The 22,918-nt window shown below is 36.2% G+C and overlaps 1 protein-coding gene across 6 annotated transcripts in view; it reads right to left on the bottom strand.

Annotated features, from left to right (window-relative positions):
- The window catches only part of HDAC9 (histone deacetylase 9), a 322,976-nt gene that overhangs the window by 97,042 nt on the left and 203,016 nt on the right, over nucleotides 1-22,918 (bottom strand). For 3 of the 6 annotated variants that reach the window (XM_072412536.1, XM_072412535.1, XM_072412539.1), the window contains 4 exons: nucleotides 18,801-18,957; nucleotides 14,973-15,026; nucleotides 13,670-13,796; nucleotides 12,138-12,259 (listed from right to left, as the gene is read on the bottom strand). In XM_072412536.1, coding sequence (XP_072268637.1) covers nucleotides 12,138-12,259; nucleotides 13,670-13,796; nucleotides 14,973-15,026; nucleotides 18,801-18,957 — 460 coding nt within the window. The remainder of the gene's footprint in view (nucleotides 1-12,137; nucleotides 12,260-13,669; nucleotides 13,797-14,972; nucleotides 15,027-18,800; nucleotides 18,958-22,918) is intronic. The other 3 variants (XM_072412537.1, XM_072412540.1, XM_072412538.1) reach the window with 1 other exon arrangement.

Below are 22,918 nucleotides of genomic sequence, written 5' to 3'. Positions count from 1 at the left end.
ATATCACAAGCACTAGTATTGTGGTATATAGCTTTTTATACAACAAAAAGGTAATGAAAAATTTGGAAATGTATCCAGTAGGCACATTTGAGCCAGCTTGAAGACCTCAGTGTAAAATAAAGGGGGGGGGGGGGCACAGAGGATACCAGAACAAAAGAAAGACCATAGAAAATAAAATATTTTACAGTTTTTTGCAGCCATTGCAATTGATTTTAATTTTATCTTACCAGTCATTTTTTATTTTAGTATTGTTGAGACAATGCCAGTTAGACATGTTTCAGTGTTCTCTGCCTCAAAAACCTATTTTACACTGGTTCACGCTTGCTGATTTCAGTATCAACAATGCACACCCCAATCATCGGGTTTCTTAAACAAAAAAATAACAAAGTACAAATAGTTCTAGAAGAAAGTTGTTGAGATACAGAAAGTTTAGGAATAATCAGATTTGCCAAGAAGAAAACAATATTAGGAATCTGTAATTTGTCCAGCAAGATGGCTGCACCCTATGCATAATGTATTATTAACACTGGCAGACTTGATGATTTGTTATAATTATAGTTTGATTTGTTTATTAAACATTTTAGTTATATATATTGTACAGTGATACAATTAGAAAATACAAAGAAAAGAACATAAATTATTTCTCTAAACTATAATATAAAAGCTATATTATCATATTAATCATTGGCTAGATTGGCTTATATAGAACAGGATGTTTATATTTCCTAATTTTGTAACAATTCATACCATTTCATTACACAGTATTTATATAGCACCAACATATTACGCAACGCTTTACAAAGTCCATAGACATGTCACAATGTAATCTTCTTACCATGGTTTTTGGAATATGGGAGAAAAACAGAGTACATGGAGGAAACCTACACAAACACGGGGAGAACCTGCAAACTCTATGCAGATAGCATCCTTTACGAGATTTGGACCTGGGACCTAGCGCTGCAAAGGTCAAAGTGCTAACCCCTGAGGTACAGTGCTGCCCGTAAAGCCTTTAGTTGAATGTGTAGCATCACTTTATATTAATAATATTTCACATTCAAAAGGGAACACATGTATACATTTTTCCTTTTTAATATACATCCAATGGCATTAATTGTGAGGTTATGTGAGGTGTCAGTAGAGAAAAAGAATCACATATCCTCCGGATCATGGCAAGTTTAAGTATGAACAGTCAGCAAACAGGACAAGCACTCAAAACCTAAAGCTATGAATAGAGTTTTCCCAGAAGGCATCATTCAGGACAAATTTTTGACCTTCTTCCATGGCAAAGTTGGTCAGTCTAGATGTAATACTCCTAACTGGTTGTAATGAAAGATCTTTCAAAGTGAGTTTCCTTTTATCAGAACATCCAAAATAGTATTAGGTAGATGTCATTGGATGGAACCACTCAATACCTGAGCAGTTTTGTAATTTATTACAGCAGTGGCTATTTACAGCTGAAAGTTTGAAGTGATTGTTTAACTCTGAAGATATGGAGACTAGTAATTTGTATTTTTACCAAAATATTTTGCTGTTCCCAGGTAATTTTTATATCACTACTAATTCTACCAAGTTTTTCTGTAGAACTAGTAAAAAAGTCAATGGATGTGATTTAATAAAGCTCTACCAGGCTGTAGAGGATACACTTTCATCAATGAAGCTAGGTCATCCATAAACATGAAATGGATATGGTCCAAGATTGAAAACATTTGCTAACAAATGACAGCTTCACCAAAGAAAGTGTATCTTCTCCAGCCTTGGTGAGCTTTAATAGATCAGGGCCAATATCTGCATGAGCTCAAGGTGAGGTTCATTTAAATTTGTGTAAATTAAGCATACAGATTTAAACGAGTGTCAAAAATGCATTACACATCAGATTCATAAAATGAACATAGTAGTGCATACTTTTAAGTAAAGAAAGTTTAATGAATTAAAAACCATATGTGTATCTGGACAGTGGGGCTCTGACAAACAAGGAATGGAAAAACACCTACTCCAGGGCATCAGGGCTACTACTTAGGAATACAAAGGACCTCTCATAAAAAAAACAAGAGCAAATAATATGTGAATTGCTTGTTTTAGCAACAAGTTTACTTTTCATTCTTAAACATACACTAGACAAATGACAGCTGCAACAACAGATGATAAATTGCTCTTTCCAATATCTATGTGTACAAGAGCACTGGCGTTCTTTCTTCACATTCTTATGTTGTATCCATTAGCATTTTTCTGTAGTCTTTGATTAATCTGCAGTAGTAGCAGTAAAATGCAAGTGACTAAAAAAATCAGGACTTTTTATATGCAATAAGCAAAAGTCCTATTACCTCTGGAGCTCTACAGGTTGCAGACCACTAAATGCATGGACTCCAGATCGCGCGTGCATGGGGAGTGGTGTGTCACTCAAAGGGGTAGAAACTTTTCCCCAGTGTGATTTCATGATGCCAGAACCCACTTTCTCATCGCAGGTCAGAGCCTGCAATATCTCCGGGAGACATGGTCCGCGGCTGTGGCCAGTGCACCCCCCCCCCCCAAGCGGGGTCCTTCTCCTGGTGGCCCGGGGGTTGGGGACCTCTGGTTTAAAGCACATCTGCTGGTCATAATTAACATGATTATAATGTAGCTGATATGGCCAAATTTATGTTTTGGTTAAATTTAAAAAGTTGATAAATAGGCTGTGTGCCCCCCAAAAAAGTGTTATTTACACACCAATATATTACCATTTTTCAGTTTACCTGCTTTGTAAAAGTAGTAATCAGTTGAAAAGATTGTCACATATAAGCCTGATTAGCCCTTTTTATTTAAACTACTTTTTTATGTGCCTTGTGAAATAAATGTATGTTATTCGAACGATAATGTCACTTTCAAATAGGAAACCATTGCCCATTCCATTAGAATTAGTAGATTAAACCTTACCATTTCCTTTGAAGACTGAGTTTTTCATTATTACTTTCTTTATAGTGACAGTACAAACAGTACAAATAGAAAGAGTAAATAAACTCATCAGGGATACAGTCAAACAACCTGGCAGGGTATCTAATCCTTCCTTACTTAAAACATTTTGGCTATACATGCACACACATGCAAGCCTTAACATTTTTTAAGATAAATACATTTTGTAACAAAATTGCCTAAAAATTATAATAAGGGTGTCTAGTGTCACCATCAATGAACATGATCATTAAAAGCTACTGTTTTAACTAATTTATACAAGAACATAGAAAATACTCTGCAACTTGAGTAGAAGCAGATCCAAGAAAACTTGAGATCTCCAAGAAGCCGAAAGATAACACTGCCCCAAACTCCATCAGTAACTATCACTTTAATGTACATTATCCCTAAAGTCTATACCACAGTAATAAACACACTACAACCAATTTGATTGGAATCCATTTAATCCACCAGCAATGTTTTGAACTATGGAATAGAAACACAAACACCAAAAGGAACCCTATGCAAACATGACAGAATATACAAACACCATGAAAGCATTTGAACCCAGGACCCCAGCGGCGCAAACAAATAGGACTCAATGAAACCACAGGACTTTTTCTAAAAAGTAATCTGTTTAAAAAATTGGCATCCTGTTCTACTATTTTGGAGTGATAGTCTTGTGCAAGTTCCCTACATGATCTAAATAAATTATTACATTGCTTATTGGATCTTAAGACACTAGGCTATGTCAGATTTGCTTAACTCACAAATGGGTTTGAAAGCTTCAAACTGTTTATAAGCAAAGTCTCAAATTATATTTGACTTAATGTGTTGTTAAACTGTCTTTCTCAAGCCACAGTAAAGGTCAGTTCATTTTAAAGAGCGGGATGAGAACCATCAGGAAGAAGACATGTTTGTGGCACTGATTTAAAAGCCTGGACTAGTATTAAGTGTCTTGGGAAAGAGAGGGATTAACATGTATAAAAAAGGTCAAGAATTATTTTGCACTATTGTTGTTTTGAAACTGGTTTGTCAGCAATGGAAAGGGGATTAAGTGCTCTTAGTTTTATTGTACCCCTTTATTATTGTATATTTATTGCTGTATTGTCTTATTGCAGTCTGACCTTTCTCACAGATAGGGCCCAGACAGATAGGGGACATGGTCCACTGACGCTTACAAGGAATGTGATGTCTTCTGGGCCATTCCTCCTGTGAAGCCCTATGTAGTTTTTATTGGTTCCCTGGGATAAAAAGAACAAACTGGAAACACTGAAATGCCTTTTACTGCACACAGCCTGTTGGACTCTTCTACATGAACAACTGTACTGCTCAGGTGACCTCCTCTCCATGCTGGGGGTTTGGGACAGTGATACACAATAGCTGCAAACAAAATGCTATATAATTAGCGTATCAAAGGTCTTGGAAACCTTTTTGATAAATCAGATTCACAGTTATAGGTATTGAACCTATTATTTAGAGAATGAAGGACATCAGTGACAAATAAGATATCTAGGGACACCTGAATGTAAATGCTCAGCTTCCTATTGCATGTGAATTATATAATGATTTATTACATATTTTATCAGTATAGACCTCCAAACAAAAGAAAAAAAATCTAATTTCAGTGGCATTCTTACTCATCTCAATATCTTCTGCAACTCCATAATTTCCATACTAAATTAGAACTAAATACTCAGGGGTCACCAGAAGATAAAAACAAAATAAGGCCAAAGGTATTGCAAATACTTAATTATGAAACTTTGTGCTACCACCATTAACCCTGCTGCTCTAGGCACTGGCCCATGAGTGCCATTATGATAAATACAGCTCTGGAGGGCACAGGACATTCTTGGTTGGGAAATGTATTTATTTCATTTATCAATGCTGCAGCCAGACTCATCCATCCTTCCCTCCGCTCCTCTTCCACTGTATCTCTTTGTAGTTCTCTCCATTGGCTTCCATTTCACCTTAGAATCAAATTTATGCTCCTGTGCTTTGCCTTCAAATCCCTACACAGTTATTGTCCCACTTACATTTCTGACATGGTTAAAAAATACTCCCCCTGCCGCTCTCTCCGCTCCTCCAATGACCTACTAATGACTTCCTCACTCATAACCTCATCACACGCACGGTTACAAGACTTCTCTAGAGCTGCTCCAACTCTCTGGAATGGTCTTCCTCGTCCTATCCGGCTTGCTCCTACTTTCTGCTCATTTAAAAGAGCGCTCAAAACCCATTTTTTCAAACTTGCCTACCCGTCTTCTTCTGTCAATTGAAACTACCACTACATATTTCCCATCCTATTGTGTGTGAAATTCCCTCACCTACTAGATTGTAAGCTCTTCGGGGCAGGGTCCTCTCCTCCTGTATCACTGTCTGTATTAGTCTGTCATTTGCAATCCCTATTTATTGTACAGCGCTGCATAATATGTTGGCGCTATATAAATCCTGTTTATTAATAATAATAATAATAATAATCAAGCCCATTTTTTATATAAAAATAGTTTTTGTTAAAACCAAAAATAAAACCTTAAAATATATACAGGGAACGTGTGCATGAATTTGTTTGTCATCCAGACATTGCTGTAGACCAGTCCAGTTTAATTTGTTAATAATCTTGTGATCGTTGATAAAGGGTAGCTATTCCCAAACACACTCATCTGTATTGTGACATAAAGAAATCCTAATAGATAAAAATTCTAGGATTCCCCAAGTCACCAATTGATTTAGACCTACCTTGGAAATTTGAATGAGAATGCAGGACAGGGACACAAATAATTGTCCATAAGTGCAGCACTAGTTCCAGCCAAGGTTGTGGGGAAATGCCTGATAGTTCTCATAGATAGGCTATGGCATACATTAAACTAACAGTTAATAAAAACTCTATTTACTACATTTTTAATTTTAGCTAACAAGCTGGTAATGTGCCCCCCATGATACAAAGGTGAACTAAGCATCCTTGTTCACCGGAACTTTCAAAACATTTTTCTGAGTCTAACATCAGTCAGATCCTACCAGTCATGCTCTGTGCAATATTCTGAGATAAAACAAATCTAAACAACAGTAAAATCAAAATACTTTTCCAATTTGCAGCGTAAAACCTCCGCACTGTGACACGTTTGGCATGTGTGCGTCACCAAGACAAAATTTACTCCATATGTTGAGCTCTATTTTTGCAGGGGAAGTTTAATGCATCACATAATTCCCACCTCCTAGGGTCAGTATACCCTCTAGCAATAACAGAGAAGTGTAACCTCACAGTTTAATTGAACTGATTAACCACTTACAATGAATTGTCACATTTAAAGTGAGTAAAACAAACAGCAAACAACTGTTAAAAATCCCTAAACAGAAGTTTCAATGGTACGTTTGTTACACTTAATGGACACTCAAAGTTTTCTGTATGCTGGGTGGATTTATAATATCAATATGACAGTATACAAAACAAAACAAAATGCCATGGTATGTGTTCTTCTGACAGTACCAAGGGACTGAGTTCAACTGAAAAAGAATGTTGCTGTAAGCAAACATTAAAAGCATAAAATACAAACATTCCCTATAGCAAAAATCAACTTATGTTAGCAGTTTGTTATATATATTATATATGTTTCTACAGCCTGATAGTCTGCATATGTAGAGGTCATATCTTTTCCATGGTGAAATGGAAAGACTCCTGAACTCGTGAAGATTTTTCAATATTTAAAGCATTTTAGAATCTCTAAATCATTGGTATACTGGTTCCTCAATGTGAAAACATTTATTAAAGCAAGGTGTGACCAATTTTTATAATTAATACAAATTGAGTTGTATCACTTTACACAATTTGCCTAGTTAGTAAATCAAAATGGCCAATTTCCCTTGCACACACACCAGTATTAAACTGCATACCTCAAATAATGAAAAAGTTACCATTACCCAGCAAGCCCTGAGATGGCTTTACTGCTTGCTGTTGGTTTTACCAAATACATTTTGGCCATATGTGTGTCCTTACAATGGGCTGAGTGATGCCCATAAGGAATAAAGGACATTACTGTATTCATTTTTCATATTCTGTGTTATCACAGTTGCTCAGAGGTTAGCACTCTGGCCTTTGCAGCGCTAGGTCCCAGGTTCAAATCTCGGCCAGGACACTATCTGTATGGAGTTTGCAGGTTCTCCCTGTGTTTGCATGGGTTTCCTCCCACATTGCAAAAACATGCAGTTAGGTTAATTGTTTTCCTTCCGAAAAATTGACCTTAGACTGTATTAAAGACAAATTAGTATGGTAGGGACATTAGATTGTGAGCCCCCTTTGAGTGACGGATAATGACATGACTTTGTACAGTGCTACATAATATGATGGTGCTATATAAATACTGTGTAATAATAATAACAAAAACACTACCCATCCTCTGTAAATGCCAAGCTTAAGATAGAAAGATCAGCATTAAGTAACAACACGAACCTGAACAGCCAGGGCAAAATTCAAAAAGTTTCAAGAAACAAGATAGCCATGCTAACATTTTTTAAATTCGATAGTATTTATTATATCATAAAATACAACCATAACAAGCCGATGTACTTCAGGGGTTACAAAACTTCCTCTTCAAGAATTAGTTGGATGTTGGGATACAGTTGTCCTAGAATCCGATCCAGCACTTCCTATTCACAACTTTCAAAAGTGTAGTGAAAAGTATAGTGTACTTATTCCTTAATTTAAGAGTTTCAAATACATAATGATTACTAATGCAGTAGATTGGGGGGGGGGGGGGGCTTGGAAGTAATATCCATTGTAAGTTGCCTTTATCTTTTATTAATATAGATTCTCCACTAAACTGCTAAAAGTCTCATTAATGGTTTACTGTTTATCTAAGTAAGAAGTAAGCTTTCTTTAAGTTCTTTAAACCAACAGCAAAGTATGGTAAATACTCCTATATTGGAAGAAAAAGTATAGCAAAAAGAGATAGGGATCAAAGTGTTAACAGTTCATCACTGCCCATTAGATAAATGGTGTTAAAAGCTCGTAACTCCAACAGTTGAATTGTTTAAGTGATATATACACTTTTTGTGTGATAATCAACAAAATGGTCCCAATAAAATGGGGCAGGATCCATACTCAGTATAGGTAAGAATAATCTTGAATTGCCCATGGGCACAGGAAAAAAGGCTTAACCTTAATGGCAAAGGTTACAAATCCCTGCCTGTCCATCACTGTAAACCCACTTGAGCTATCATTGTCTGTCTTGTGGCCGGGGCTAGAAGACAGTCCACTATTGTTCCCCAAGCCTACAGCAAAGACTGTTGGCTACTAAAATGAGCAAAGGGTCATCTGACTCGTGTCGGGGTTCCTGTTTCTTTTCCTGATCAGGCAAGCATAAAAACATAAGGGTTATTTGGCTAAAGGGCTAGAATTAAGGCCATTGTTCATATTGTGATGTAATAGATAAACAGGGTATTCCTGCAAGTTGTTAAACTGTCATTTTAATAAATGAAATATGGTACAGCTAATGAATTAATAACCTTGAAGAATATGCATTCTGTAAGTATTATGTTAAGAATCCCTAATTTATATACATTAGAGAAACATAGCTTTTGAAAAATGTAATGGGAAATAGTTTCATCCGCTCATTTACACAGTAGATCCCGTTCTGGTTTCATAGCAGAATGTAACCATTTTTGTAAATATTTTGGATCTATTTGATAGCCTTTTTCATTTATAGGCTATGGAGATTTAAGGATTCATACCCTTGTATGTTATTTTTAAATTTTCCCCCCAAGACCTGTGCAAGGTGAAAAATAAATATATATATATTTATATATATATATATATATATATATACTTTTTTTTTTATTCAGGGGTGACAACCTAATAAAGTGCAACTTGAAGTTTCAGATTCAGGGGCAAGAGTTTGTAAACTGGCTATATGGTCCCAAAAATATGTTGGTATCTTAGAACATTATTTTAAAATAGAATGTAATTGCAACACCCTGAGCCTGACCTTTCTGTTTTACATAGACTGGGATTCACTAGTGACTTTAGAAGTTAGTACAGGAAAGCAAACAAATAGTAATACGCCAAATGTGATCCTGGTATAATTAGAAAATGCTAAGTGGCTGACTGATCTAGTGTTATAGGGTCATCATGTTTCAGTGACCACTTGATTTCAGCAACAGTGCTCTCAAAGTTTTAGTGGTCTTTAAGAAGTACTTTCATTCTTTTAGGTTTTCTATCTTATACTGACTGTAAGCTGTAACACACACCCATTACCATGAGATTACAGCCCTGATTTATGAAAGCTCTTCAAGGCTGAAGAGAATACACTTTCATCAGTGAAGCTGGGTGATCCAGCAAACCTGGAATGGATTTGGTCCAGGATTTAAAATGTTTGCTAGCAAATAGATTTTTGAAAATACATTCCATGTTTTCTGGATCACCCAGCTTCACTTTTGAAAGTGTATTCTCTCCAGCCTTGAAGAGCTTTCATAAATCAGGCCCAAGGGCTCTAACATCCTAACCAGGGCATGGACTAAACCATCATATCTTCATCACCTGGGCATAGATTTAACCACCCTATCTTCATCACCTGGGCATAGACCACACTATCCGATCTTCATCACATGGGAATACACCATACCATCCTATTTACATCATCTGGTCTTGGACCTAACCATCCTATCTTCATCACTTGGGTATACACCATATCATCTTACATTCATCACCTGGGCATAAACCTAACCATCCTATTTTCATTACCTCTGCATAGACCTTACCATATTATCTTCATCACCTTGGCATAGACCAAACCATCATGTATTTATCAACTTGGCATAGACCACACAATCCTATTATAATTGCCTAGGCATAGACCTGACCATTCTATCTTCAATACCTTGACATATACCATGCTATCCTATTTTCACCAACTGGGCATGGATCTAACCATCCTATATTCATCACCTAGGCATGGATCTAACCATTCTATATTCCTTACCTGGACATGGATATATCGATCTTCATCAATTGGGCAAACACCTAACCATTCTTTCTTTATCACATGGACATAAATGTTCTAAATATGACTGCATTTTAGTAGCACTGAGAGCTTCTGCCTCCTACTTGCACAAATATAGATCCTGATATTAGCATCTGCCTTGCAAGACTAAAGTTCATCTATTTTTAGGGCTTCATTTTTAGAAAGTAAGAAGTAAAGGTGTTATAATTTACAATATGAACTAATAAAGTCAGACATTTAGATTGAATATAGGTAAAGAGTTTAAATACTTAGCACTAGTTATATGTCCTAGTATCTGACCATTGCAGGGACATTTCAGTTGAAATAGGAAAGCTGAGTGCTATGCTACAGCTCAAGTGTTTACCAAACAGATCCATTCTCAGGTTTTAAAGAATAGGTACCTTGTTCTACAAAAGAGAAATATGTAGCAGAAGAAGTCAAATACATAGCACTAGGTGTATGACCATTTCAAGGACATTTATAAAAGAAGACAACTTGTCAGATTTTTTATAAATACAGAACATTTTTGTTCATGCTATTCTAATTCCCTGGTTTTGCACACTTTATTCATGTGACTGCCTATATGAATGTCCCCGGTGTATTTATTTATATTTTAATTCCTTAGTACTTATGTTATATTTTTTCAAAAGATGAATAGTTACTTTATATTTCACTGTTTGAACAATCTTGCTCAAAGGAAATAAGCCATGTAATATTTGTAATTGGTGGCCAACTGTAACAAACCACACTCTCCAGGAGTCCTTTAGGAGGAACACTGGTTAATAGTACATGTATCTGCTAGGTAATCAGTCTCACAGCTGGAATGCAGAGGTCCTCCCTGCCCACGTATTTACCCAACATAATGGAAATTCTATGCGCAATCATCTTTCAGGATTAATTTGCAGTGTCTACTCAGTTTCATCTGTTTAAAATATCAGACAATTTATGTCTAATATAAATGGACATGAGGTAAACTTGAAGGGCAAATTCTCCACTCTCTGATTCTGATAAGGTTTGCATTTGGGACCTGTATTCCTTTCAAATGCCACTTTCATTAAACATCACTAGCCCTCGTTTAGATGTGTTTTAAGGCACAGGGATGTCTACACATACTCATGTTCTCAGCAGGGGTTCAGAAAGTCTCACTTGATGCAAACTTGATGTCTGTCAGAAAGTATAAACTGGGACAGCATTTGATTCCCTTTGGAACAAAAAAACAACAAGCTGGACTTTTTCTGTGCAGAACATCAAAGAGTAATGATATCATCTATGTGTTTACTAAGGGATGCTAAGTATTATGGAGTTATTTTGCATAACTTCAGGCATTCCCCACTGAAAATAAGACCATGACACATTTGCTGAATGTTTCAAAGAAACCTCATCTGCAGAAAAACGATGAGAGGTTAATCTAAGGAATATGTAAAGGCAAAACTTTTTTTTGGATAGAGAGGTAAAGGGTTAGACCCCCTCGGACTATTTATTGTTTGGGTAATTTACCACTCTGTTTGTACCATTATCACTATCATTGTCGTCAAGGGCTTTATTTATAAAACAGGGAATCTGCCATTCCCTCAAACATTCCCTGGTGGGAATCAATTACTGCCATTGCAACACAAGATCCTGGAAGATTCCAACCAGAATGTTTGAGAGAATGTCAGGTTCCCTGTTTTATAAAAAGAAGTTGATGGTAAACCTTCACTGGAACACTTGCTCTGGTGACAACTAGCTCAGAAAAATCCAAGAGAGTTGATGGTAAATGTTCAAATGGGAAAACGTGTTTTGATGACAACTATTTAAGGAAAATGCATGATCGTTGATTGTGAACTGTCCAATAGAAACACTCTTTCTAATGACAATTATATAGGAAAATTCCATTCATTTTGGGAAGAAGTTTTGGCTATAGGTAAAACAATAAGGCCAAGGCTTATTTATTAAAACGTGAAAAATTTTGACATGACGGTATTGTTGATCCCAACCATTTAAGTCAATAAGATTATTCAGTCATGTTGTACAAAAGGAAAGTTGAAGAAAGCAGTCACCTAAATCAACCAATGATAATTAATTTTTGTAAAGCTGTAATACAAAGACTAAATTGATCATTTCAGTCATCTTTTAGATTTTTTAATAAAGGAAGGAGTAAAAAATGGATGTTATAAGTGACACTGATACAGAATGCAAAAAACCCTTTTAATTAAAAATGAAATTCTAGAAACTTACCAGTTTTCCTTAAAGGGAAGTCATCTTTGGAATCATGTGCTCCAGGTAGAGGACATTTATATGATGGAGAGGTCCCACTTAATGGAGGAGAGCTTTGATCCAATGAAGTATGATGTGCTGCCCTACAATAGGAAAAAAGATATGTTCATATATTTTATACTAGCAGAGTGGTAGATCAAAGTATTGTATTATGAAAAGATTATTAGCCTGAATATCTGTTTCTCAGAGTCTGCTTTTTGGGTATATATGGTGGATGTATTCTGTACTGCACATCACGGATAGGTAATACATAGTGAAGTTTAATGCGAATAAATAATCTTTAAAAAAAAAAAAATTGGGCAAAGTATCACTAAGTTATATTGTACTAAAATTCCTTAAAGAGTATATCCTTCTGTCCAATTGTTTCCAGTGAAATTTTAGCAAATGTTAATTAACTATTATATTAAAAGGTACTAAAATTGCTACAAAAACTAATCGTAAAAAGCTTGATACTGATGTTTGGAACCAAATTTAGTACTTCAGTACTAGTGAGTTCTTTTTACATAGTAAATTTAAACTCGCTTGAGGCAAACATGGATCTACACTGAGACACAAAGGTTTAAACAAAGAAAAGAAGAAATTAAACTCCATAGACCATATGATCTTTTTCATTTTGTTTTGTTTTGCTGTCTGTCTTTTATGTCTCTATCAATGCACACAAATACAATGTTATTTATAAAATTCTTACTGATTATTAGGGATGAGTAAAAATGACAAGATTTAATTAAATTCAAGATCATCAGATGAACTAAAAAAAACAAGGAATATTTGTGCCTAATTTAATTTGCATCAAATCCCATGGATGCCAATTTGGCAAAAGAACAGGATTACCAAATTCTCCATATCCTCTAGCTGTTTTTTGTGCCATCTGTTGACTTGCTATTCACTCATTGGGTGAATTGAAATAGCTCTTAATTAATTCTGGCTTACAAAAGGTTGGGGAATCCTTTACCTGCCCCCACGTGACTGTGCTCAAAATACTTGATTGGCTACTCGATTGGCATCTAGGGCTCAATTCCGCGCCTGGAGGTGCTGGGGTATTCATATTGCCTAACTAGGAAGAGTAAAAAGTAATAAAACCCAGTAGGATTGAAGGGCAAATAGAAAAGCTTAGGGGGCAGTGAGTTTGCAGTGCGGGTAATGGTTCCTTCCACCTGTGAACCATGTCTGCAGTTGAGATACTATATCTAGTTCATCATGGGAAATTCAGTACAAAATTAAGTAAAATGTTTAACCACTGGTTCATTAAGGTTGGTATGGCTGTGCAGCTGCCAAAATGCCCACTGCTGGGGGACACACAGCAAAGTCTGTTGCCGTTGCTCATCTGCACTTGGCCTTCAAGCAATTGAAGACAATACAAAAGATTATGAGATGACTCCAAATAAATTTAGTGTCATCGCTCGGATGTATTGTTGAGCATAAGTTGATCAGCAATCTCCCCCAAAAATTTTTCACAAATTGCAGCAATAAAAGGCAAAAATATGACAACTTACGTGTACCAAAGCTTGGGATGGCGGCCTATGGAATGACTGTTCCCATTTGTATAGGATTCTTTTGTGGCAGATTTACTCAGAAGGAATTCCTGTAGTTTTAGCTTTACTTCGGTGCTGGCCACGGCTCCTGAAAGGCAATTGAGCAAAACACACCTTAAAGTGTTAAACTGAGAGCAACAAAACGGTTCTCTAGACAGAAGGAGAACACTTTATTTAATTCTCACACCAGCCATCGAGCACTAAAAATAAATATTAATGTGACGCTGTGTCCCTCAGGCACAGAGAGGGTTAATCTTGATTTAGGAAGTGTGAGTCCATTTTGTTAGTTCCTAGGTAACAAGTCCCGCACAGCAGACACTCAGCCAGAGGGAAAGGCCTATAAAAGTGACAATTTACTTCTGCTTCCCACACTATTTGTTTACTCATAGGGTACATGTGAAATGACTTACTGCCAGCATTTCAAATTAATATTGTGACTCTGAATGCACACAAGGCATTGTGCGGGCTGTTGGAAAAGGATTAAATGCTCTCCCCTAAGGTCAATTAAATCTCAGTTCGTGCTTATTGATTGCTAAATGAAAAACCTTCTGCACCTACGTGGTGTGGTGGGAACACACGGTAAACATTAAATGAGCAAATGTATTAGAAATTGTTTCAGTCTCACATACAAAGTCAGTATTAATTCACAAAACACAAAGTCAAAGGCACTGAAAAGAGCAGTAGGGATTTTGTTAATAGAAGAAGCTTCACTCGATATGAGCAGATGGAGGGTTGGGTCTAGGGCTGGAGTGAGATATGGGTCCATTGTTACCAGGCCTGTACTAATAGTACCATGGTAGGACAAGAACATATGGAAGCACATCAAAAAGTATGAGTTTATTTTTTTACTTTTATTTTAAACTTCCATAAAGTAATAGTGAGGAGGGGGTTGGATACCTACCGATTTCTAAGATGTAAATATGGGTATTTAAAAAAGAGACAAATCCCTGTCACATCCACGACAATCACACCTTTCCAATGTCTTTGATTTGAAAGCACTGTCCCTCTTTAAGATCCTAGTCCCTTATTCCTTCTCAGCTGTCTCCCTTTTTGGGTGGATTTATCCACACATATTAATTTGAAAAATAAATATTCTTTAACTATTAGTACCTGTTATTTTGCAAAATTTTGCACAATTTTTTATCCAACCACTAAATGATTTCAATACTTGCATGCACTTGTTGGTTTATCTCAAGTTTTTTGCATGTTCATTTTTTATGGTATGCAATGGGGAGTGACAAAAGGGTGTCATTTGCCTACTTACTTGGAGCTAAAAAGTGTCCATCTGCCCTATCTTCAAAAGTTGGGAAGTTTGGAGCTGTAATAAAGAGGAAATCTTTCAACTGGGGCACCTATTAATAATATCAACTACTGCCTTTTGCCACAAAAAGTGGTTAACAAATCAGCAATAAAAAATGTGTTACCTGTTGTTAAATAACATTCTACCCAAGATTCAATCTCAAATATGATCATTTTGGTGCATTCTTGATTGAATCAGTTGAAATATGGCACAGTATACAGATTATAAAGTCATTTTTACTGATATAGAAGTTTTTTTCAGTTTCTGTTTTGTCTCTGAGACAGTAGGTGAAAAGAAATCATTTTAGTGGTGACATAAATAGTTAAATGTAATTACACAAAGGTTTAACTAAAATTCCAGAATTCTAAACGGTAGTTTTGGATTTAGACATACAGTTCGGTATATTTTGTATATTATTATTATCAAACTCCAGGGACAAACACCCTGAAACTAGTTCCTAATATCATGTTGTAGTCAATGTTAAATGTACAATTCAAGAAGATAAGATTCCAACGCACAATAGAATAAAACAATGCTGTAAAGCTAAACAAGGGACCTTCGAATAAAGTGAATGTATTTGTCTCCCTCTAGTGAGCACAGAGAGCTCCAAAAAGTGACCATTTACCAGGTTCAGATCCTTTTATGGTTCCTCTTCAGTGAAACTTCCTGCAGATATTTCTTAACTATCTAAAAATGTTCAAGGTTGTAAAGAAGACATTTGAAATAATTGTTGTGACTACTGAAGCCTGAACATCCTAGCTACTAAAAATATATCAAGAAATACAATCTCCGTTAGGAAGAAGCATTGGGACAAGGGTCTGCGGAAATGCCCAGAGAGACGAAAATGATCTGCTGTTTGTTACTGCGGTTAAAAGATGTGTAAAAATAATCTGCATCGTTATTGTTATTATTAGTAAAAGACTTTAGAGGTGATCATGTGATTATTCTAGTAAACATAGTGCTGGAATGAGCTATTGAAACCAGCATGTGGTCTGCTTCATTTGCTAAACTATTTTTCAACTGATCTGAACATTTAAGTTCCATTCACACTTGTGTACCGCAGCACTTCCTATGTTACCATGTGTGTTACCTTGGTGTGCTGTGGTGCCACTAATTCTGAATGGCACACCTTGCCAGCAATGGACCTACATGGTAAATGGTGCCATTCTAATCTGAATATCACCCCAGGACACTTAGCTAGCAGTTGACCTGTGTTGTGAATGTTTGCGCACCTTGGCAGCAGTAGACATTTGCATTAAATGGTGCCATTCTGAATGGCATCCTAGCCCACCTTGCTGTCAGTGCACCTGCATTCTAAATGGCACCCCAGCACACTTCGGCAGCAGTTCACCTGTGTTATCAATGGTTACATTCTAAATAACACCCTACTGCACCTTGCTAGAGGCAGAACTGTATTGTGAATGGTAAAGGTTTGCCATTCTAAATGGCACCCATTTCACATTAGTAATGGTCATCCTGGGTTGTGAATGGCACCCCAGTGCACCCCGCTAGCAGTGAACCTAGTTTGTGAATGTTGCCAATCAAAATAGTGCCTGTTATCATCAGTTGACCTGCATTGTCTATTCTAAATGGCACTAAAGCACACTTTGCCAACAGTAGACGAGTGTTGTGAATTGTGCCATTTTAAAAGGCACTCAAGTGCACCTTGCCAGAGGCAGGGTTGCCATATAATGAACAATAATATGCCATTTATAAATAAAAAAGGGTCATGCATCACATCCGGGCGGCCGTGTTAAAGTGGCAGAGTAAATGTGAACCAAGTGTTAGCGAGAAAAATAAGAACTACAAAGATGAGTTTAACCACAAATGTCTAGAGATAGAAGGAAGATGGAACTATTTAAGAAAACGTGTTCCTTTTGTGGTTTGTTGCTGCCCCTTCCAACCGTACTGCACCCCTAGGCCATTATGGTAAAAACAGCCCTGCCATGCCTCTTTAAAGGAATGACTTATTTTATGTTCCATAGGTATGCTTTAACAACAAACACACTTGTGAGAAATAGGTCACTGGAATTATAGGGAAAAATACTTTATTACAACGTATATTCCTTGCCAACCGCAAGTATGAAGGAAAATAAAGTATGTTTTATAAGCAATCCGATAGGTGTCAGCAAGGTCAACCTGACATGCAGAATTTTCTTCTAACTGGGAATAAAGGATGTTAAGTTGTAAGTGACACTCCATAATGGACACTGATTACAAGAGCAAACAGTAACTGGAGTTGGGGGAAAACAGAAATTAAAATCAAATCAAACAATCATTTTGAGGTTACAAAGTGAGTAGCGTATTTCTGAGGTTTGAGTGGACACGCTATATCCAGGTCTGTGGAAACCTGCCATAGCTGCAATCTGAGTGACCACAGTGTGTTATTTTATAAACTTTTCCCTGAAATGTCAATGGTATTACGCTGTTCATACGCCTTTACTTCTGTCAGAATGAATTACAATTCCCAGAGTTTTAAAGGTTCATTAAGTAATGTGGTATATAGTAGAGTCAGACTAGTCGGAAAAATATAAAAAAAACTAAAAGAAATGATTAGGATCTGACACACAGAATAAAATTGTCAGATATTTCATGTATTTGTAGATAAGAGGAATTACTTATAAGATCAATGAAGGTATCCTTACACCCAATCCACCCTTTATATTACAGCTCCTTATGGTGCAACACCCATATGTGATTTACCATTTAAAGATAAGTAAAGCCAAATTGTTTTGTTTGTAATGGGTGTGTAATATAATTGTTAGAACTCCTGTCAGGTCTATATTGAGGTCTCTGGGGAGACTCGCCTTCTTTATTTGTCTGGGTAAACACTATCGCTAGCTCGGAAAATGATGAGAAATCCAAAGTTTTACAGTTGTCACAGGAATGGGAAGTGAGAGTGAATCACCTGAAGAGACCCTGGTAAGAGATTTTCTATTGCTTCTTCAGGACAGGTAGTGAAGGAGAATATCCCCAATGTAACTCCGGCAGTAAAAAATAAATAGATAAAAAAATTAAAAAACTGAAATGGTTTTTAACCATGTCTTATCCATCAATGACTTTGGATATACTGATATGGTAAATATAAGCACAACGATTCACAATTTCCTGTATCCTACCACTGTAGCTACTTCAAGCAATAGATTTACTTAAGTACTTCATAAACATCTAAACCCAAGAATAAAAATTAGTATATTGCATCTTATCAGTCCTTAGATGTGGTGGGTATATTCTTTTTTATGCAATTTTTTTTTCCAGTGATTCTGCCAGTAGCACAAGTCCTTCGCTAAGGTGGCTATGCTCGCATACTGATACAGTGTCTATGAGAAGCTAAGAACGCTAGTAAAGAGTTACTGAACATCTTCCCCTCTTATTTCTATAGAATCAGGGAGATTCTGCTTACATTGGTGAACTGGGTAGACAGCATTGCAGAATGCAGAGGAACACAGGACAGCACTGGATTTCTAGAAGGGTTGAAAAGTGTTGAAAAACATTCTCTAAAAGTTCTATTTAAAACTGAGCAACATTTATATTCAGAGTTTAATATTACTTTACTTATGACTGATCCAGAGTCATGTAGCATGGTTATGGAAATGACTACCTAAGCAGAGTTGTCACCTACCTAACCCTATAAATACTTGGCTACTAAAGCCAATGCAAAAGTGACACCTAGAGTCAGGATGTGGTATTACCACCAAGGCTGATTCCTATTCCCAGACCTCCACCAGGGAATAGAATAAAATGACACTCTAATGACACACATTAAAAAAAAAAATATTGGTGCAATCTTACGTTCTTTTGCTCTCTCCTTGCTGCGCGGGTGAGCCAGCTGTTGCTCGCGACGCTGTCTTTCTGCTTCTTGTTCCTGTCTCTGTTGTTCCATTTTGTGCTCTTTCTCCCGTTCTAGGATCTCTTGTTTTTGTTTCATTGCTAGAAGTTCTTGCTGCAACTTGACAATAGAAAAAAAAAACATTTAGGATGTGCTCTTCTGATCTTGTTACAAAATCTTGCATAATTGACTTTTTAGACCTTGTGGATACAAGCAAAATTTTGCTTCCTTGGAAAAAAGAAGCTTTGAAAAAGCATATTAAATGGGGACACTATAAAAAAACAAGTAACAAGGTGAAAAGGCAGAAAAGGCAAAATGCACAGAGGACAACCAGATTTACAATCTGCTACAGCTGCGGCACAAGTCTACAAACAACAACTGCACAGCCAAAATCTACATGTGTGCAAAAATGGTTCCCAATGGGTAAGGTTGGGACAGTGATGGGCCTGCAGCAGAACACTGCAGTTCATCACAGGTCAGAAATGGCCCCAATTGCCAAACCACGGTCACTGAACGGATCCTCATTGTTTTGAAGAGATCAAAAGGTCTTGGCTAGTGATATATTTTTTATCTGTGTATTTGGAGAATATAATAGGCCTGAATTCCTAATGATACATTTTTTAAATGTGAAAGAGTTGCCTGACTTTTTGGAAGAGGGACATCATTTGACTCTTGGTCCTCTATTGGTTAACCTCATCATATTAATATGAATAAGTCTGCCAAAGCAGCACCTAATCACCAAGACCAGCTCTGCTTAAATATTTTTATGATTGTGTCCGTGTCTTATTTTTACATGTTCCTTTACCCCAGTTCTTATTTCAAATACTATTTATATGTATTTAGTTTTCAATAAAGTAGGGTAGGGGTTAAAATCCCCATTAAAGAAAGTTCCCTTCATTTCATTTTACTAGAGAAACAACTTAAAAATCAAGGTAATCTCCCGAAGTAAGGGGAATTCCCCCTTAGACAGTTATCCCCCAGCGGTCCTAAATGGAAGATTTCCTCTTACCTTGTGTTCTGTTGGTACCACTTAAATTTTAGATTTCTCCCCTCCCCATCCCCTTTCTTTCTTGGTGACAAATGTTGATGGTACAAATTAAAAGATAAATTTCCCCAGTGGGGACTATGGCAGCAAAAACCACTTGACAGAGGGTTTAAACCCTTTCTAGGGTTCTATACAGAGATATACTTTAAAGTGCGCATTATGGCCAATATGGAAGAATGTAAAAAAGTTAGAAGCTCTATTAGGTTTTAGTGTGGTCTGGGTCACCCACTAGCAAGATTTATTTCCTCTGTTGGCCCTGGTGGTCATTATCTCCAGTGCAGAATGTAATTTGAAATTCAAACATTTTAAGTTGTCACAGAAAGAGGAGGTGAGGGGGAAACCTTCCAATACGGACTGCTGTTCTAGTGAGACAATATCCACTTTGTTTGACAAGATCTTCTCTTACTTCCTGCTGTCTTTTTGGACAGGGAATTCTGCAAGACAGTGCAAAGGTGGCACCACTCCTAAAAAGAGGGAACTCTATTTAACACTAAAATATGGACTTTAATATACTTTATTAACCAGGTTGCACACTTCTGACATTATCCATTAAAAGCTGTGCCATTAATGTTAATGGAAATTAAAGAAACCAAACAACTAACAAATTATACATATAAAGAACATGTTATTTAGAACTGAAACAAACTGTAATGAGTATTGACAATTACCAAGGACACATTTACCTACAACAGCCAATCAGAAATAATTCTGAACTCTTTAGGCTGCAGACAAATGAAATTTGATTGGTTGCTCTTGGTACTGCACTGCCAACATCACTGTCTCTCATTGCACTAACTTACTGAATATGCATACATGCACTTGGCATTCACTTTGTAAAACTCTTAGTTTATTCTAACATATACATAACATCAAACTTGTTTAAATTAACAATCCAGAAAAGCAAAGAACAAAATGCTTTAATTAAACAAAAAAAAAAGTAAATTCTTGGTTAACAAAAATGATCAATCTCAATCTAAAATCCTTTCCGTGGTACCCTTGGTGATTTTGTACATTAACCTGTCCTGTGCCAGGGCCCTGCAATGGGTGGTACATGCTGTCACATACATCCCCGGCAGCTCAAATTGCAAGACCTGAGCTTTCTTGGAAATCACATTTCTTTGTAAAGAACTTAATGGAAGCAAAGCCCCGGGGAACCATTCACAGTCAGTTGTAAATGTTCTTAAGAGAAACATTGCTAGTCACTCTTTTCCTCTTTGGATAACAGACAAGGGGAATGACAATGGAAGCCCTGTTAATATGAGAAATCTACTCAACTATGCAGGAAACAGATTTGCTGAATTAAAGAAATGTGGTGCCCCACTGCTTGTTTAGGGAGAGAGGCCCGAGGACAATTTGACTAAAATCAAAAACAACGTTAACCTTTAAGAAGTGGAAAGACATTAATCATGCCTAGTGCTGGAACCCGTGTTATTGCACCATCTGACAACTGAACTTCCACGTTGCATACCATGTGACCTCTCTAACATTTAATAACCCGGAATTAGAACACAACTAAATATAATTATATATTGTTTGCTGTATACACAGAGGAACAATAACCAACTGTCTGAAATTATTTTAAAATGCGTTGTAAATTATTTTTTTTCCCTTTTGTGTATTAGTTATAGAGTTATATATATTCTTATTTAGGTTTTTTTTTTTTTTAAGGGTTAATAATTACAAACCTGGATATTGAATAATACACAGGAAGGGAGAACCCTGGTAAATAAAACTTAAAATCTAAGAGGTGGGACTGTAGCACACAATAGGACATGGGATTAATAAGATAAATGTCATTATTTCCAGAAGCACTAGAATATACATTATGCCATTTTTTTAATTAAGGTTTCTTATGGGGGATGAGCAAAACTGAGAATTTTGGCAAAGTTATAGGAAAGGTGAAGGTAAGGCATTTTAGCATTTTGTACAAATGACTTTAAATGGCCCATGAAAGCTTTTCTTTTTCAACATTAAACAGCCCCTAATTAACCCTAATATTTTACATTATATTTACAACACAAATACACATAAATTGACAAAAAACAATAACAACCAAATATATTCAAAAAGGCAAAAACACAAAAACAATGATTACGAAATGAAAAACTAAACTAACTTAAATACAACCCTCACCTATAAAAGAATTTTACCAAGCAAATTACACCCAAGTAACTTTAAAAAATAAAATCAGACCTTCCACCTTGGTGAAATGTCACCAGTGGTAAAATAAATTAGCTGAAATCACTCCTGTTCATTTTGACTCACCCAGAGGACACCTACTGTGCCAGTAATTTTGGCCTAGCATTAAATCTGTACAGCTGCCCCAGTCTGTGTGCTGCAGGTGTTTTTACATTCTGAATAACCCTGAAGCTGAGCCTGTAAAAGTGTTCCTTGGTCTAAACATCTCATTTTGAAGTTCTCACAGAAGGAAATGGTATTGTAGAAACAATGTGACAAGGTACACTGTGAAAAGCCTTCTAAATTTGCAATCACTTTTTAGTGACCTTATGGCAAAGTAATGGTGCTTACATGGTAGTATTACTATTTTGTTGTCTGCTTTTACTTGATTTAATAATTTAGTCTTTAGGTTTGCTAATAGGTAAAAATATAATGTCATATATACTCTAATAGAAAACCAAGATATTTGACCTGAAAATACTATTAGAAAAATATTGGCTTATACTTATAGTAGATGGCATTGCCTGAAACATTATTAGTTTGTTACATGAGGACCTAGCACCATCTACCATTGCACAAAAAATCACTTAGGAGCAAGTAACCAATCTTAACCAAGTTCGGGTTTTATTTTTTTCCTCTGTTTTAAATGTTTTAAAAATAAAAAATATCGCAACTTGTTAGGAGCATCAAAGTTATTTTGGCCTAAACTCAGTTTTTGCCTAGTGGAATAATAACCTATTTTAATATTCTGAGGATGAAGTTTGGAGCTATTGGACTAGACTGAATATTTTTATCTTTTTAATTGATTTTTTTCTTAAGTTTTTTAAATTTTAGAATTTATGGCGTTAAAAAAAATAA

This window comes from Pyxicephalus adspersus, chromosome 5, assembly GCF_032062135.1.
Source record: "Pyxicephalus adspersus chromosome 5, UCB_Pads_2.0, whole genome shotgun sequence".
Lineage (NCBI taxonomy): Eukaryota > Metazoa > Chordata > Amphibia > Anura > Pyxicephalidae > Pyxicephalus > Pyxicephalus adspersus.
Note: the sequence above shows the minus strand (reverse complement) of the source record. Positions and strands in the feature narration are given on the sequence as shown.